Genomic DNA, 19,448 nt, shown 5'->3' on the forward strand with positions numbered 1-19,448 from the left:
ACATATTGTTTGATTTTTATCATTCTTCATCATACACAGTAAGATTTGTTTGCACAATCCAAGTTTTGTTTTACGTTTTGATTGCATGGTACTGTATAGGTTTAGCAAAAATTAACCACACAGAATGTAGCATGTAATCTGATTATAAATTAAAAGGATTGTATCTAAAATATTGTAACATCACCCTTTACACATAAATATTCTGACTATAAGATCCCACTAATTGTAATGGAGAGGATTTTGTAGAATTGTACAATCACAGCATAAGCTATGCCCTATCAAAGAAACACATTCAGTTGTATTTTTCAGTATTTTTTAGTGTAATCTATATGATCTATTTATTTATATTTTTTTAACACAAGACTCACACAACTTTTACCCAAGATTCACACATGTTCCCACTTATATCCAACAAGAAAAATATCTTAATCTTGGGTGAATGTTGTGTGAATATACTGTTAAAACATTTATAAATAGACCCCAAAGGGCCTGTTCACACCACTGTGCTGTGGAATGCCACCCCAATGCACCCTGCCAACAGATATGCACTAGAGTGCACCAAAATGCATGGTGACTCACTACCATGTGTTGTAGTGCACCTTGTTACAGAAAATAGAACGTGCACCTTTTAATGGATGGTCAGCCTTAACACCATCCATGTTAACATGCATGCACTCTCCCAGTGAGAACAGGCCCTAAGTGTTCCTGCACAGTTTAGTGCATGTGTCCTGTGGCATAATTGTTATACGCCTCATGTACTGTCATAAAGACTCATATTTCTTAATGCTGTGTGTATGTCTTTGACGCTGTCTAGAAAATAAATAAGGGGATATTTTACTTACTCGGGACTTTTACTTTACTGTAAGGGAAATATTTGCACAGTAGGGCATTCAAATGCTGTTGGACCTTATCCCTTGGTCCAACCTAATTTATGGTTTTGCTGAATCCAACTGCAATATATGAGGCTAACTGTATAATGGAACAGGTGAAAGAAACCACAACAAAAAAATATTTGTACCCTCCATACTACCCTATACAAATACTATTCAACCATAGAAAAACATTGATATATTTTTCCTGCCATTCCATCCTTTAAATATATACCTTTTTAAATAGAAAGTCTGCTCTGGCGTATATTGTGTTGTGTCTGCAAAATATTTGATCTTGGTTGCCATGTAAACGGCTGCTGACACCAGTCCCGGAAGAGACCCTTTAAAGAGCTCGTTAAAGATGATGTTCAGGCTTCAGCACACATTGGTCATACACAGAGACCAAGCTGCTGACTGTCTCAGTCCTTCTCATGCATATTGTATGCTTCAAAATCTCTTGCACATGGGCTTTGATTTATAGGCACTAATAAATCATGACTTTTTTTTTTTTTATTATTATTCCACTGTACGATCATTTTTCTCTCTGACAATGTGTAAAGCTCAAGCTGCTCCCAATGACAGCGGAAATTGCCAGTTGATAAGCAAAATCTGTGCTTACAATATACTTTACTATCTGGAATTTCAAATTGCATCAATGAACACAACTGCTGAAACCATAGGGAAATCTGCATTGAGATGAGTTTATCCATGTTAATCTAATTGGACATAAATATAACCTTCATCTGGCCAAATCTGTGAAGCGCTGTTATCATTGTTTCATGCACATAAATTCATTAAGTTAGTAGCAGCAGGAAGTCTTCAAAAGCCACCCACTGGGTGGAAGTAGATATCAACCAGGAACTGAGGCCCCAGACATTCACAGCCAATCAGTGTCATCATCTTGGATAGTAGTCTTCTGGAACACCAGTGAGATTTCGGAGTTTCAGGGCGGCATCCACTGTCCTAATATAGTTGCTGATCATTTTTCTCATATCTTCAGTGTATGGGTCATATTCCAACTTTCTCAGACCAGAGCGCTTGAAGTTTCCATCCTTCTGGCCTTCCACACACAAAAGTCTATCAGCTAATACAGGGAGGCCAAGTGAATTAATCATCCTCTTTAGCTGAAAGAATAGGTCTTGTTTGAGCTCTTCAAAATGTATAACCAGTACGTTTTTACCATACTTAAGCCAGTCTAAAGTATGAGTTGCCCACCATGGTGCATAGTTATTTACAAATTCTGGCCATTCTGAAAAAGAAACAAATACTCATGTCAATAAATATATTTTAATAATGTAATGAAAGAAATGCTACATAAATAAAGGAAATTTAAAATGCTGCAATCCTGTTAGGCCATTTTAAAAAATGTTTTAATTAGGTGCTTTCAAGTGTTGTTCTGGCAAGCTTTCACTAGAAACTGCATTCCGTGGTAGAGTTTCACATATGTGAAGATATTAGACATGTGCGATTCGTTTCGTTCCGAATCGAAATTCGGACGAATTTTCGTAAATTCGGACATTCGGATGTATCCGAATTCCGAATTACAGATATAACGAATGCAAACGAATCCGAATTTCCATTTCCGAAATTTGGTAGCGTTCGCACGAATGTTCGTTTCGTTTTCTGTTCGTTTCTTATTCGTTTCTTATTCGTTTCGTTCGTTGGAGCAAAGTGACAGAGAAGGAGAAAAATATTTTTTCCCCCTCAAATGTCACTTTTGCTGCAAACGAACGAAACGAATAAGAAACGAATAAGAACAGAAAACGAAACGAACGTTCGTGCGAACGCTACCGAATTTCGTCCGAATCCGAATTCCGAATCCGAATTGACTTTCACACCCGAATCCCGAAAAACGAAATAACACAAATCCGAATTTAAAACGAAACGAAACGAAACGAATTTTTTGGCATTGCACATGTCTAGAAGATATATAAATGTTGAAGTAGCAGTAATAGCTAATAAAAATATATTTTTTTATATCTTTACACTTTGCTTAACACCCTTCACCAACAAATCCAACACAAAACTCCTCCTCACTGCATAGCAGGCATTCTCTGGTATCATGGCTTACCATGAGTGTTGTTATGCACTGCACTGAGTTGCCCAGCAGCCCCAAACATTGAACGCAAAATGATGCAAAAACTGAATGTACATATAGCACAACACAGACATACAGCTCCACCTACAGTTGATTTAGAGTGCATGATCCAAGTATGTTTCAATACTCTAACTACAGAACTAAGAAGTAGTGCTCAGCACCTTTGTAACATTTTAATAAAATCCATCTTTAACCTCTTGCCGTCCGCCTGTAGTAAAAAAACGGACGGAAGGACGGCACTGCTGCATTTGCGGGTTGCCTCCAGACAGCAATTTTTTTCTGCTCGCGCGCGCCCGCTAGCGGGCACGCACAGGCAGAAAAGACCCGTTACCGGGTGTTTCACATATAGGCAATCAGCGGGTCCATAGCCCGCCGATCGCCTATATGTGCTCGTTCGCGCCTGTTCGCATACAGCGCTGCATGACGGAATAAATGTCAAAGTACCGCAGCGCAGAATACTGAAAAATGGCCTGGATGGGAAGGGGGTTTAACACCGCGGATGTCAACTGGTTAATAGAAAACCTTAATAAGAACATTTCACAGTCATACAAATACATCAGTTTGAAAAGGTGGTATTGCATGGTCAAATCCAAATAAACTTAAATAGCTTGGAATTCACATAAAGTGCAACAATTATGCATGATGGATCATTGTTGTCAGCAGTAACTTTGACTCCTGGATGCGTATTTCATTTAATTCAGCTGAGTACAGAATCTGCATGCCTGTGTTTTGGAGCAATGTTATCCATTTTGTTAGCTGAATCATGCATACTGCATGTCTGTTATACAGCAGAGTAGGAAGGGAGCTATTTGTATCTTATTTTCGCATGATAACTTTGTTTAAAGGACAACTTCAGACAACATATAAAGTCAATTAGAACACTGATCATTCTATCCATTAAACATTGAAGCTCTGCTTAAATTGTATTTCCACTTTTGCAGCCAAATTTAGGAAAACCCCTCCATATGTTTGATATGTGTTCCTATTTACACAGCATACTGAAAAATTCCTACCTTTTAGATGTTTTGTTAAATCAGGCAAGATGGCTGATTCCAGGTTTTTCTGAGCCCTGTCACAGCGTTCTGTACCAATGGTCTTGGGACTTAAATTTGAGTATTGTGCTTATCTGATAAGCTTCATTAACATACCAACATTGACAAGCCACCTCAGACCCCTCACCCCTCACAGCCCCTCCTAACATTTCAAAAAAATAGACGCAAGAAGAAATTATAACCCTTAAAACCCTAACCCAATAAAAGCAATTTAAACTGCATTTTTTTAATTTACTTTTTAGCTTATGCTAAGTGAATGGGAACATGTAACAAATATAAAATAGATGTTATCCCAGTTTGGCTGCAAAAGTGGAAATACACTGAGTATATTTGTGATGATATCGAGGTTTGACAAACCCCAAACTGAGGGGGGAGAATGGGCAGTCATAGTGAGCACAGTGCCACCCTCATTTCTCAAAAATGTGCAAGTCAGTGACAAACTGATCAGATTTAGATCGTATGTGTGTATTGGGCAGGCAAAGAACTGATGCATTTCATATAACTCCCACAAAAACAACACAGTCAGCTCGAGACACAAAGAAGGCTATCATGAATACCATTAAACTCAATTAGCAGAACATCATAACCCCATTAGCAGGATGTGCCTCAAGTCAGAGCCTGCATATACAGTTATGGCCAATATTGGCACCCCTGCATTCCCGTCAGATAACGCACCACTTTGCTCAGAAAATTGTTGCAATTACAAATCTTTAGGCATTCTTAAGGTGCCCATACACTGTGCGATTATCGCACGATAATCGCAGGAAACCCCGCAATCGTACGATAATCGCAAAGTGTATGGAAGACGTGCAACCGTTTTTACTGTAGGGTCGCACGTCTTTTGTCTAAGGAGCATGCTAGAAAACCAGCGGAGAATCGTACGATTTTTGGCTGTTTTTTAGCATGATCGTAAGATCAATGCCGCACGGGCCGGTGTGCGCACATGCACACTGCCCGTTCAGCATTGCGGTCATCGGAAGCCCGCCCCTCAGAGGGCGGGTTTGCAATGATCGCAAGTATGATCTGCCTGTCCAAGATGGGCAGATCGTACGTTTTTTACATTACTTTACAACCATCGCAAGACTAAGGTCTTGCGATGGTTGTAAAGTGTATGGCCACCTTTATGTTTATTTCTTTTGATTGTATTGGTATGATACAAAAAAGTGGAGAAAAAAAAAGCCAAACCTGACATTCCATGCAAAACTCCAAAAATGGACTGGACAAAATTATTGGCACCTTCTCCAAATTGCAAGGAATAATTGCATTCCAAGTTTGTGATGGTCTGGTAATTTGTAATTAAACTCACCTGTATCAATTAACAGATGCTGACAATATAGAAATTACACCAGCAAGCAGTTAAAATGGTAAACAAAATGACTCAACCCTTCACACGGAGCATGGAGAAGAGAAATAGCAGCAAAGAATTGTCTGAGGATTTGAGAACAAAAATTGTGCAAAAGCATGGGACAATCTCAAGGTTACAAGTCCATTCCAGAGATCTTAATGTTCCTGTGTCCACTGAGTGCAACATTGTTAAGAAGTTTACAGCCCATGGCACTGTAGCTATTCTCCATGGACATGGATGAAAGAGAACAATTGATCAAAGATTGCAATTAAGGATTGTTTGAATGGTGGCTAAAGACCCTCGATCAACTTCCAGACAAATTCAAGCTGACCTTTAGGCACAGGGTACAACTGTGTCAGCTCGCACTATACGTCGCCATCTGAATGAAAAGAGACGTTATGGTAGGAGACCCAGGAGGACCCCACTGCTGATAGCAGAAACGCAAACAAGCCATATTGGAGTTTGCCCAAATTTACCTGAGGAAGCCTTTTGGGAGAATGTGCTGTGGACAGACGAAACCAAATTACAGCTTTTTGGTAAAGCCCATCATTCTACTGTTTTCATAAAAAGAAATGAGGCCTTTAAAGAAACAAATACAGTCCCTACAGTCAAACATGGTGGAGGTTCACTAAAGGTTTGGGGTTGCTTTGCTGCTTTAGGCACTGGATGTCCTGACTGTGTGCATGGCATTATGAAATCTGAAGACTACCAATGAATTCTGGGGTGCAATGTAAGGCCCGGTGTCAGGAAGTTGGGTCTCTATCAGAGGTCATGGGTCTTACAGCAGGACAATTACCCACTGCACATGTCAAAAAGCACCCAGAAATGGTTTCAGCCAAAGTGCTGGAGAGTACTAGACTGGCCAGCAATTAGTCCAGATCTGAATCCCATAGAGGATCTGTGGAGAGATCTCAAAACAGCAGCTGGGAATAGGAACCCTTCCAATCTTAGAGACCTGGAGCAGTTGACGAAAGAAGAGTGGTCCAACATTCCTGTAGCTGGGTGTAAGAAATTAATTGATGGTTACAGGAAGCGATTGATTTCAGTTGTTTTTTTCCAAGGGCTGTGCTAACAAATATTAATTGAGGGTGCCAATAATTTTGTCCAGTTCATTTTTGGAGTTTTGCATTGAATGTGTAAGGTTCGGCTTTTTTCTTCTTCACTTTTTTGTGTCATACCAATACAAATAAACATGAAAATGCCTAAACATTTGTAATTGCAACAATTTTCTGCGCAAATTATTGCATTATCTGACAGAAATGCAGGGGTGCCAATATTTTTGTCCATGATTGTAGCAGTTGTAAACCTCCATTAAGCCAAAGTCCTCTATTGGAATCATGACGTAAAATGCCCTGTCTACTGTGTGACTCCACAAAACACATCTGCAAGTCCGTTTTTTTAGTTACACAGAGCTAAGTTTCATTAAAATTTTTTTTTTTTTTACATAATAACAGTTTATTGAAGAGAAATAACACACATAGAGAAAATACAGAAAATAGAAACCCATAAGTGCCTGCTCTCTAAATCTTACGTCATCTCCTCCCATGCTCACCTTCAGGATTTTACACAGTCAATCTCCCTACCTCAATCTCTCCAGCTATCTTCTACTCTTTCCATCTGTAGAGACAATCCCTGAAAACTCATATGAGTTATTCCTAAGATTTACTAAGAATTACAGGCCTACAATATAAAACAACAAATTGCCATGAAAAACAATGTACCGCTTTGGCATGCTAAAATCCTGCATAATCATATCGCCAGGGAGGTTAAGGCAAGACTATACAACCTCTACCTAACACTCAACAATTGAACTTTTATTTTCCCTATCAAATCATCCCCACACAGTTATTACTTTTTGAATCACTTGCCCTTTAATGTGCAGGGCCTTTCTAGCCCTCTTGTGTTGATTTGTATTGTAACTTTACTGGCCATTATATTGCAAAGCTCTGCACTAACTGTTGGCACTATATAAATTCTTTATAATAATAAAGTAGGTGCCAGAAATTCTATTTTGACATTGGCGGTGATATCAGCAGATTTGGCACCATTGAGATATTCAAACTCCTGGTCATTTTAATGTGTATATCAGAGTGTGAAAAATGACTGCTCATGGGTTCCGAAAGACTAAAATCCCATGCCCTCACCCACTTTGTCATAATGGCTTCATTAATTATAAACATGATGGAACACTAGAAAGCTACAAAAAGACACAATGCTTTAGCATTGAAAAGTGTCACAGAAGTTTCCCGTTATTTCCATGGCTCTGCAGCAGTTAGGCTATTTCATTGTGAAGTAAGGAGGCTGATGCATTGGGTTCAGACACTTCTGGCACAACATTGCTCAATGCTAGAAATGCAGCCTTTGTATTTCAAGAGAAAAAAAAAAAAAAGTTAGAGGACATTAGCAGCAGACAATGTGAGTCAGCGTCTGTAATTTGTGAAATGCCTGATTAATGTTTCTGTTCTCTGCAGAGAATAAGTCAATTGGGAGATTTAGCCAAATGGAAGCTTGAAGCATGCTCATTTATTAGGGCCATTAGGTGGGACAGGGAAAAGCTGCTTCTCTGTGCTAGCAAATATTTAACCCCAAATACAAGCGGATTCCTATGCACAACATATATTTAATGTCAGTGTTTAAAGGGAAAGATCATCAAAGACTGACACTTCAGTCTTTTTGTCATATTCTTAGAAGGCTACATTACTGATATATCTTTTTTTTGTTACAAAATCATATTCTGTGCTTCGTTAAAGGCACTTTAAAGTGCCTGATGCAGGTTTGTGGCATGTGGATTCTGTTTAGCTAGGGCAAAGATGACATGAGACTGCATAATGGACTGAGTTCAACTGCTAGATTCACGTTCTGGAAGTCTTATAACAATGTAACATTTTTAGAAACTATAGACCCAGTTTACCTAACTATGTGTAATTTACCATATCATTCTATAAAAGCATAGTACGGAGGTACAGATCTTAAGTAATGGGGCTGGAGAAAATAAACGATGAACTACTAGTGTTGTGACATCACCACACATGTGCTTCATAGATATCTGTGAACCCCTGCTGTGGTGGAATGGATGTTGAAATGAATGATGGGGCCATAGTGGCAGAGCCAAATGCAGCTACATTGAATTCAAAAACACAAACAGAAGGCTGCAGGGAGAATCACTATGTAATTAAGGTAAGTGGGGGAGGGGACAATTTAAGAGTGGGGGTTTGGAGATGTGACCATATTTTATGTTACACCCTAATTATGGGTGTAACATGAAACATGGTTACAATGTTGGGCTAAGCCTTTACTTTTCTTAAAATCAACAGATAAAAAATAGCAAATAACAGTATAACATTCTGTGTAATTTAAAGCTGTCTGGATTTAAAGCCCATTCACACTTTCCTATGTTTCTGCAGTGAAAAGAATGCATCGAGCAGAAATCAAATGTATTACTATGCGACTGTCTGAGATGCCACATGGTATTCCATGAGCTGGTGCTTGTTTTTTTTGCATGTAATTTTTATTGGTATTTCAAAGGATGCACGACAAAAAATGAGTAAAGGGTTACAAGAGGAGTGATGTTACAACAATACAGGTATATGTGCCCCATACGATCCTATGAACAGAGGCAGGTATATCAATTATTCAGGAGGCATTACACATGACAATCATCTCCATCAATAGCATAAATCTGCATTAACATTGCTAACGAGAAACTAAATCTTAAAACTTAAAGTGACATTAAACCCTCAGATTTTTTAACATAAAACAACACTGTAATGTGTGCCTTACTGTAACACATGGTTGTTTCCCTTCTCTTTGCTGCTCTTCCTTTTAAATCTGTATCTGTTCTCATGCTCTGCAGAACTTCTGTTTTGCAGCAGACTGCCTTGTCTCAGGAATGGATACACGGTGTCTGTATATATGTTTGTATAGGCTTGTAACCTGAGCCAGCACTACAGGAAGAGGCCCTGAGCTGAAAAGGGAAGTTCTCCCCAAGCATGAGAAGACATGAGGATTTAAAAGGAAGAGCAGCAAAGAGAAGGGAAACAACCATGGATTACAGTAAGGCAACTGAAAAAGAGGGCTAGTTTACTATTGGCTATTGAAATTGAAATAGCCAATAGTAATGTCCCAATGCTTTTGAATGGGAATCTTTTTTTTTTCTCTATTCTGACATGCTCATGTCAGAATAAAGAAAAAAGACACAGCGGGGTTTTTCTCCTTGGCGGCCGGGAGCAGGAGACTCCCGGGGCGCCAGGGATAGTTAGATGTTTGGAGATCAGTGTCCCTGGTTAGCAACCAGGGACGCTGATCTCTCTGAAAGTGGCCGGAGCCAGCCGTAAGATCCTTCGGCAGCTTTGTGAATAGACCCCTATGAGTATTTACAACCCCCAATTTTAAAAAAGCTGTGTAAAATCTACATAGAAACAGAATGCAATGATTTGCAAATCTCATAAACCCATATTTTATTCACAATAGAAAATAGAAAACATATCAAATGTTTAAACTGAGAAAATTTACAATTTTAAGAAAAAAATAAGGTCATTTTGAAATGAATGCCAGCAACATATGTCAAAAAAAGTTGGGACAGGACCATGTTTACTAGTGTGTACCATCCCCTCTTTAACAACACTCTTAAAAACATCTGGGAACTGAGGAGATCAGTTGCTGGAGTTTTGGGAGAGGAATGTTGCCCCATTCTTGCCTGACATAGGATTCTAACTGCTCAACAGTCCTGGGTCTTCTTTGTCGTATTTTACATTTCAAGATGCGCCAAATGTTTTCAATTGGTGAAAGGTCTGGACTGCAGGCAGGCCAGTTAAGCACCCAGACTCTTCTACTATGAAGCCATGCTGTTGTCATAGATGCAGTATGCAGTTTAGCATTGTCCTGCTGAAATATAAAAGGCCTTCCCTGAAAAGACGTTGTCTGGATGGGAGCATATGCTGCTCTAAAATCTGGATATGTCTTTCAGCATTTATGGTGCCTTTACAGATGTTCTCTTTAGTCCAGAGAACGCAGCGCCCATGGCTGCCATTTTTTTTTCAAATTTCGCTTTTTGTCTGACCACAAAACAATTTTTCACTTTGCAACAGACCATTTTAAATTAGCTTTGGCCCTGAGAGGACCGCAGTGTTTCTGGATCATGTTCATATATGGCTTCTTCTTTGCATGATAGAGCTTTAACTTGCATTTTTGGATGGCATGGAGTGATGCAGTGATGTCCATCACACAATCCTGACTGTTTTTAATGCAGTGCTGTCTAAGGGCCTGAAGATCACGGGCATCCAATATTGCATTTCCGCCTTGTCCCTTGTGCAAGGAGATGTCTCCAGATTCGCTTAGAATACTTAGAAAAATTTGCTTAGAAACAGAACAAATCAAGCCAGGAAACTACATGTTTTGGCTCCCACACATTGCAATGCAGTTCATCTCTATGTTGGGGGTTTGTAGATTCCCCGAAGGGTTTGATGAACATTCAGCAAACCAAACTGCTTGGTTCACTCATCTCTTATAGTAATGCATAATAAATGGTTTGTTGCATTGTGGTGCTATTCTTTTAACATGGCGCCCCCAATGCACCGCAACACACCTGTGATTTATGAACCAACTGTGTAATGTGGTTTGTGTTGAACGTTTTGAAGCTTTAAGCTTAGAACTGCAAAATGCCTAGGTGTGAGCAGGGCCTTAAAGAGGAACTTTACCCTTATCTTCAAAATAACAGCAAAGGCACCTTTAGAACTATTTAGTAATGGCAATCTACAAACAGACACTTATAGATAATTGACGGCTTTTTATTCTTTGCATACCCTATTTTTCTTTTCTTCACGATTCTTCTCACAGTGGCCATTTTGTCCATGGACAGATTAATCCATCCTGGATCTCTGGTACACGTGACTAGGACATGTGACCATGCACATCATCTCAGGGGAGTAAAATGCCTTTCCCTGAGATCTCATGAGATTACAGATGAGATTTCCCAGCAATACCCTGCTGATGACAAGGCAATCCCAGTGTGCATTGCTTTGGCAAACTAAAGTAATTTTGCCCATTCAAAGCAGGAAGTGAATGCTATGCAAGTGTAAGTATTTAAAAATCACAGCATTTTACACCTGGCATGTCTATGTTATTATTAATCTATGTTATTAGAGGGTAAAAGGTCCACTTTAAGGGTTCATCTTTGTTGTATAAGCATGTGCCCAAGAACAGTTTGTCTAGTGCAAAACAGAAGCTAAGTCACCTTGCTGAAAGAAAACTTTAATGTCTCTTGGATGATAAACATTTTTTTATCATAGCTGTCATGTTTTTATACATTTTATCATTTAAAGAGTTAAGACATTTGGAAGCACTTTCTTAACACATTTTAATGCAATGGGAGATAAAAAAGGAGCTAATTTGTATCCTGTTTGGCAAACGTGTTGAAAGGCAATGGTTTTGTACAAATCTTTTTGGCTTTCAGCTGCCATTAATCTCTGCCTGTTCCATTCCATGCAGGTATTCATCAATCAATATTGTGGGTGTCCTCTGCTTTCCATAGCTCTCATATACATAATCCCTTTGCTTTCTTTAGCAGCTTGTTAAAAGAAATCAATTTCCCTCAAGGGCACATATGGTGCTGCCGTTTCAACATCACAAACCATTTTCACTGTTGACACATTGCAGCCTGTAAACATTTTTCTCTTAGACGCAGCCTTGAATTGATAAGAGTGCTTTTAACAAAACCTACATATTTTAAAATGGATTCCTGTAATGAGAGTTAGTTATGACTGTGTGTTCGAATTCGTTATTACCTATGCAAAAATAATGTTCTTTTGGCACTGCCTTTTTTCTCGGATCATTTTAAGTTACGCATAAAAGTTGTTGGATTGCAATATTTTTGAAACATTGTTGAGCTATGTAAAATTTGGAGTTCAAGGTAAGTTCATGCATATTTAGTTAAATAGTACAGTTAATTGCTCATGTCCCAAATGACTTGCAATAGATACTACTTCTTTAGTGACAATGTTGGGCCCTGCAAAATAAATAATGCAGCATAATTAGGGACTTTTTACATTGACTTCACCAAGAAGCCAACACAACTAATCACCCAATGCCTTTGAAATATAATAAAACATATAAATAAATATAGAAAAATAAAACCTAGCATTATAACTAGAAGATATGGAACTGGATGGATAACGACAGAAAAAAACTGATGGGCAGCTACGCTAGACTGTGATTCCTTGGGTTATAAAGCAAAACTAAACCCTAACAACTACCTTTTCTTATTTGGTTCCAGTTGTTGTGTTAAATGTACAAATGAAAGCAATTTGTTCCATCTGCCTGTTGAAAAGGTAAAAAAAACAAAAACATGTTGAGCTTGTTCGAAAACATGTGAGCTGATAAGATATATTGAAGAGGCATATAACCCTTTTGGCAATGGCAGAACTACTGTCATAGTTGCCCACATGGCCACTATGGGGCCAGGGGCAGAGGAGGGCCCGATGAGAAGTAGGAGGGGTGAGTTTTTTAGTTTTTGTGCTTCCACCAGCTGTTTAGTAACTTACACTGCAGTGTGCTTCCATGCAAGGTGTGGTGATCTCCTCCCAACGTCTGCCTGACATCTCCGACCCTGACATCAGAGTAAGCAGGCACCGAGGAGGAGAGAAGACACACGCAGCCTGGCTGAGGTACCCAATTCTGTATAGCTACACCAACGAAGATGGGGAAAGGAAGGTAGTTATACTACCATATCATAAAAGCATGGGAAAGTGGGGTTTTAATTTATAACCCCACTTTCCCCAGCTTCATAGGTGTGGCAGTGTTATTATACGTTATATTTACACTGCCACAGAAATATTAGGGTCATGGGAGGACATATATTAACCTTCTCCCGTGACCCAAAGCTCAGTATATCGCGGACTATTGCCTGCGATATACTGAGAGCGCCGCAGCCAGGACAGATCACAACAATACTGTCGTGATCCACCCAGCTGTGTGATGACTGCTGTCTCTGCCTATCTAGAGGCAGAGCCATCTGTGCCCACCCCCTCCCCCGTTCATTCCTCCACTCAGCGATGGAGAATCGGAGAGGGGGGGGGGAATCCCTGCGTAGAGCGGTGACTGATAAACACCACTCCCCGCAGGGAGACGATCGGGAAGTGAGCGGATGGGCTGTGTGTTTCTGCTAATTTCTTGATCAATAGAGCCGACCTGTGACAGCTTCTTTGTCACAGGTTGGCTCTAACTATGAGGATGAGTGGAAATCACTCACCTCATAGTTCTATCTTAACGACTTGATGACCGTGGTGTTAAACCCCCTTCCAGTCCAGGCCATTTTTCAGTATTCAGCACTCAGGTACTTTGACTGACATTTATTCAGTCATGCAATGCCGCACTAAAATTAATTTTATATCAGTTTTTTTGGGACAGATAGAGCTTTCTTTTGGTGGTATTTAATCACCACTGGGTTTTTTTTTGTTTTTACTATATTAAGGAAAAATTACCAACAAATTAAAAAAAAACAGTTTTTCCTAGATTATGTTATGAAACATTTATTATTACCCAGTTTTTTGGTAAAATATAAAAGAGGGAGTCACGTTGGGCAAATAGACACCACACATGTCAAGCCCTAAAATTGCACGCTCTCAAAAAACTACAATACCCAAAATTGCACATAAGCAATGATTTAAAAGCTTTTATCACTCACCAGTTTAGTATATCAGTGATTGATGGCCCTAGAATTATTGCTTGGACTCCCAACGTTCACAGTGATATGTAACATGTGTGACACAATTGTCTTTTTTATGCGTAGGTGCATCGGACGCGTATTTACGTTTGTATGTACGTAAACTTTTTTGGGGTTTTTTTGTTGCATTTTTTAACTTTGTTTTTTTTTTACACTATATGTTATTGCTATCACATGTGATAGCACAGGCACACTGACAGGTCCTCTTTATGGAGTTATTAGGGGTCTTATAAGACCTCTGTCATCTAGGGACCCCCCAAAAAAGCTGACGAAGCACTGATCTGCTTCCTCAGCTTCTTCTTTGGCTATAGCAGCCAGAGAAATGACAGACTGGAATGCGGAAGTGATGTATTACACACCACTTCCAGGTTCTGAGATCAGAGAGGAGATCAACAGGTGGGAAAATGCTGATGTCCCGTCAATCTCAGTACAAAGAGCTGCCGAACCGGTCCCGGGCCCACAGGGGGGACAGCGGAGCCCGGGATAAACGGCAACGGTGGTGGAGGGGACAGCGGCGCTGAAAGAGGGGGAGGCACACTGTTGGGCACCATACAAGCGATAAGGCGGCTTTAGAGCCATCCAAATGCTTGTATATAACAGCCGTTACCAGCTGTTTACAACTGTTAGTGTGTTCTCTTCCTGTGCGCGTGAGCAGAAAAAAAAAGCAATATATTTACGGTGCCCCGTTGGAAGGCACTTAAGACACTTGCTGTCCGCTCATTTATTTACAATGGCCAGAGGGCAAGTAGTTAAAGCTTCATTTATTGAAGTTTTTTGTCATATGACCAAACAAGCGCTTTCGGGACCGCACAGGGTCCCTTCATCAATGCTAAAGCCTGATAAGGGGACACTGTGCGGTCCCGAAAGCGCTTGTTTGATCATATGACAAAAAACTTCAATAAATGAAGTTTTTTGCTATCATAAAATGATTGGTGTGCTGGTGACATTTCTACAATTGCTGACATTCACGGCGCCATCTGCGGTCACTGGGAGCACCCCCCACTACAAGGGACATATCGGTAAGGAGTGCGACAAGGATAGTACTTATTATGGAGCGAATATTCCCCCCAGGTCTCGACAATCTCACATACGCCCGCAGGGTGATGTGTGTGTGACAGCTAGTGTGTGAGAGCCAGTGAAGCAGCGTTATTTACCTCTTCCATTATGCCGCTGCCCGTGCTGCCGCTGTCTAACTGCTGTGTCTGACCGGCTTCTCACCTTCCTGTGTCATGCCACATGACAGGGAAAGGGAGGAGTCTTAGTGTGCAGAAGTTAGACACAGGCAACATGGGCAGCGGCATTGTGGAGGCGGTAAATAAAGTTGTTTCACTGCCTCTAAATAATACACGTAGTACCTGTACTACCCTATTTATTTAATATATATACACATTTATTTTCTTGTGTTTTTCCTCTAAACCTAGGTGCGTCTTATGGTCAGGAGCATCTTATGGAGCGAAAAATACGGTACATAATACTGGGTATGGTGGGGAGACCTGGAGGGAAGGTAAACAATGCATACCTTCACTGAATCTGGGGGGGTATAATTGTTAACACTGCTGCCACCAATGATGCTGAGGAAAGAAAAAGCTATAAAATAAAACCACCTTTTAAACGTTGTCTCCCTACAGCTCTCTTATATTTGCTGCACACAGTTTCTAACAAATCTCAATGGAAATCTTTTTGCAAGCAGTCACTTGACAACAAAGCACTGCCAAGTGTGTCTGCCTGCACAGCTGGTAAGCAGTAACTCTTTCATGACCAACAATCCCTTATGGGAGAGATGCTTGCGGGATAACGTCTCTGCTCTAAGGATTTAGCAGCGTTGTCAGCCCTGTACTGACACATTCTGTGCTTTTCAGTCATGTGACCAATTGGGGAAAAAAATATTTCCATTGAGATTTATTAGAAACTGTATGCAACAAATATAAGAGCAGCAGTGGAAGGCAACATTATTGGGATTTTTCATATTGTGCTAGTTAGGGCCTGTTCAGACCAGACACAGTGCGTTCTGGCACGATTCTGGCCGGAACGCACTGGATTGCATTGCGGCCGGCTCACTATGTTGTGGGGGGCATGGCGGTCCATTGAAGTGAATGACACCGCGGTCCGGTCTGAAAAAATAGTGCTTGCAGCATTTTTTTGGACCAGACCGCAGGCATTGATGTGCCTTGCGTTCCCGTGCGGCCGATCGCATTGCAGCCGGAGGGCGTGGCTACGGTGTAATTCACTTCAATGGACTGCCACGCCCCCTCAACAAACTGAGCCGGCCGCAATTTTATCCAGTGCGTTCCGGCCACAATCTAGGTTGGTATGAACGAGCCCTTACACCCATGTCTTTTGGACAATTTTTTATGTCAGCATATAATATCTAAATTGATGGTGAGATATACAGTAACCAGTGCTGCAAGTGGATTTGTATAGGTAAATTTATTTGGGGCGGCTCAGGGATCGGTACTAGACTTTTAGACATCACATATATTTAGATATATGTTCATGACATTAACGCATCAATGGGGATGTCCTAATCCTTGTAAACACAGAGCAGCCACTCTCTATGTATATCAACTACAGTTCCCCTGTCATGTCAGGCAATTGGAATGCACATTTGTATGGGTGTTCACATTTTTTAATGTCTGCCTGATTTCAAATAGCATTCAACATATCTATGTAAGTATAGGCTTAATATGTGAAATATAACATATATATGGTGTGGCATTACCACTGTGTTATGTGGCCTCAAAGTGACCCAGGATTCTTAGCCAGAGGGACTGAGTGGCTCCAGGAAGAAAGTATGTGTACCAGGAAAGAACTGCCTTTTCGGTCCTTTCCTTGTTTTCTGGATCCTAGTTGGGATCCTGGAGCCAGGAGATTTCTTAGCGCTCTGGGTGGGAGGAAATCTCCAGTCCTGGGTCCACGGGTTAGTTGTGACCAGCACCTGATTGTGCACCTGTGCACATCCCTCATGAAGAGTGTGCTGGGATGTGTTCAGGGCCCCACCTGCGAGTCAGGAGAACTCCACCCAGAAGTCAGAGTGGAGGCCAGTGCAGCAGGGTGCTGCGGGTTCGTGATACCTATTGTGCCGGTTAGCACGTTACTGGGGTTGTCTGGAGGCGACAGACAGTGGCCCCGAGGATTGAGGCCGGAGCAGCAGTGCTGCCATGGAAACTATTAAAACTGTTACAGGACTGGGACACTGAGTGTGTGGGACACCGAGGATATATACGTTATATGCTGGAGACAAGCTATTTATGTTGGACTTCCTTTACTGTCTGCCTTTTGAAAGAGAAATACAGACTTTTTGTTAATGGAAAAGCTGTGCGAGTGATCTGTGAGCTCCCCAACATCACAATGTATACAGCATTTTAAGTTTAACAACGCCTCTGTATCATTCATAAATACTTCCCCCATCTTAAAGTGACATTAAACCCTCAGATTTTATTACATAAACCAATACTGTAATGTGTGCCTTACTGTAATCCATGGTTATTTCCCTTCTCTTTGCTGCTCTTCCTTTTTAAATCCTCATGCCTTCTCATGCTTGGGGAGAACTTCCCTTTTCAGCTCAGGGCCTCTTCCTGTAGTGCTGGCTCAGGTTACAAGCCTATACAAACTTATACACAGACACCGTGTATCCATTCCTGAGACAAGGCAGTCTGCTGCAAAACAGAAGTTCTGCCCAGCATGAGAACAGATACAAATTTAAAAGGAAGAGCAGCAAAGAGAAGGGAAGCAAGCATGGATTACAGTAAGGCGCACATTACAGTATTGTTTTATGTTAAAAAATCTGAGGGTTTAATGTCACTTTAAGTGCCATCCCGCTTTGTCAGGGGTGCCATCACATTTTTGCTCAGCATCATGCTTCATGCTTCCATTACCATGGAAACACATGACGCTTATTCAGGGAAGGTGGTATCCCCTTTTCCTATAGCCCCTAACAGTAAAAAAAAAAATTATAATAATTTTAAAATAATTACAAAAATTGTAAAAAGGTTGGAAAAAAGTAATTTCTTGTTTCGGTTTCGGCCTGACAAATTAAAAAAATTATTTTCGGGTTTTGGTCTAAAATATCATTTTGGTGCATCCCTAGAGGTTCCTGATGTAAAGTGGGCTTTGATGTAAAGAGTACTAAAGTCCAAGGACCTGTAGCACTCCTTACCGGAATTCCCAAATGTCAGTTGAGGGTGCTCGCAGTGACCGCATTCAGCATAAGTAAGTATAGAAACGTCACCAGCACACCAGCACGACAAAGACTTAAATGTCAGTGAAAATCCATTTATTGAGGTCAGTCAATACTCAAAGTATCATCAAGCGCTTTCGGGGCCGCGCAGGGTCCCCTTCATAAGGCTCAGAGTATACTCATCATAGCCCGATGAAGGGGACCCTGACGTTCATATACTTACTTTTGATGTAAAGAGGGCTCCTGAAATGAGGGACTCTGATATGTGAAGGGGAGAACCCTATAACATTTTTTTTTGCATTGGTTCACCCCTAAAAATCCATAGCAGACCGTCTCTAGGTCTGTTTGTTTTCTCCTTTTCTAAATGTACCTTTTTTGCATTTAAGAATGGGGTACCTTGAGATTTTGCATACTTTAAAGGGTGCCGTGACTGGAAAAAAGGTTGAGAAATGCTGCTGTAGATCACCTATGTGTACACAGAATTGGTGATTTTATTTTTTGTCCATGTTAAATTTGTGCACAATGGATTGTATATAGTTACCAAGTGTTACTGTAATTAGAAATTAACAACTTAAGTAAAATAGCTCCTCTGTGAATAAAATAGTTTTCTGGTTTATAAGCCCAGCCCAAGGCTATTATGCAAACAAATTCTAGTGCTGGAAAATGAAAACAAAAATCTGCTGCTCATTATTTGTTCTACTGGTATAATGTATCAACAGATTTTATAAGTTCAGGTTATTCATGTTCTGCAACACAAGAGACATTTCAAAATATGTTTGCAAGAGATCCTTCACAACTCTCAATCACCTAAGCAACTCATCTTGGCTATAGCCTAGCACTGCAGAAATCCAACAATTTCAGTTACATCTGTGGACAGCAAAACAACTATTTCCCTTCAGCAGCCGTCTCAAAATGATCCTCTGCCAAGGCTAGGAACACATCCCATATGACAGATAGTCTCGATGACAGCAAAAACACACTTTTTTCACCTAATGCAGGATGAAAGTCAAGACCAAACACATGCAGCAAATATATTAGTGTTTGTTGTCAAGGCTAATGTCTGATGTGCTGTTTAATAAATCTCTACTCAAAAAGTCTACCCTGCTATTGATAAAACACAGTTTAGAAAATACAGGCCAAAACTTTTAAAGCAGAAATAATAATTAAAAAAAAAGCAATAAGCTTGCA

General features: G+C 40.4%; 1 protein-coding gene across 1 annotated transcript in view; it reads right to left on the reverse strand.

The window, feature by feature from the left end:
* Positions 1–1,102: 1,102 nt before the first annotated feature.
* WSCD2 (WSC domain containing 2) overlaps positions 1,103–19,448 on the reverse strand; it is a 202,964-nt gene continuing 184,618 nt past the window's right edge. The window contains exon 10 of the mRNA XM_018554282.1: positions 1,103–2,118. Coding sequence (XP_018409784.1) covers positions 1,766–2,118 — 353 coding nt within the window. The 3' untranslated portion in view covers positions 1,103–1,765. The remainder of the gene's footprint in view (positions 2,119–19,448) is intronic.

Source organism: Nanorana parkeri, unplaced genomic scaffold, assembly GCF_000935625.1.
Source record: "Nanorana parkeri isolate BGI_ZX_2015 unplaced genomic scaffold, ASM93562v1 scaffold152, whole genome shotgun sequence".
Classification (NCBI taxonomy): domain Eukaryota; kingdom Metazoa; phylum Chordata; class Amphibia; order Anura; family Dicroglossidae; genus Nanorana; species Nanorana parkeri.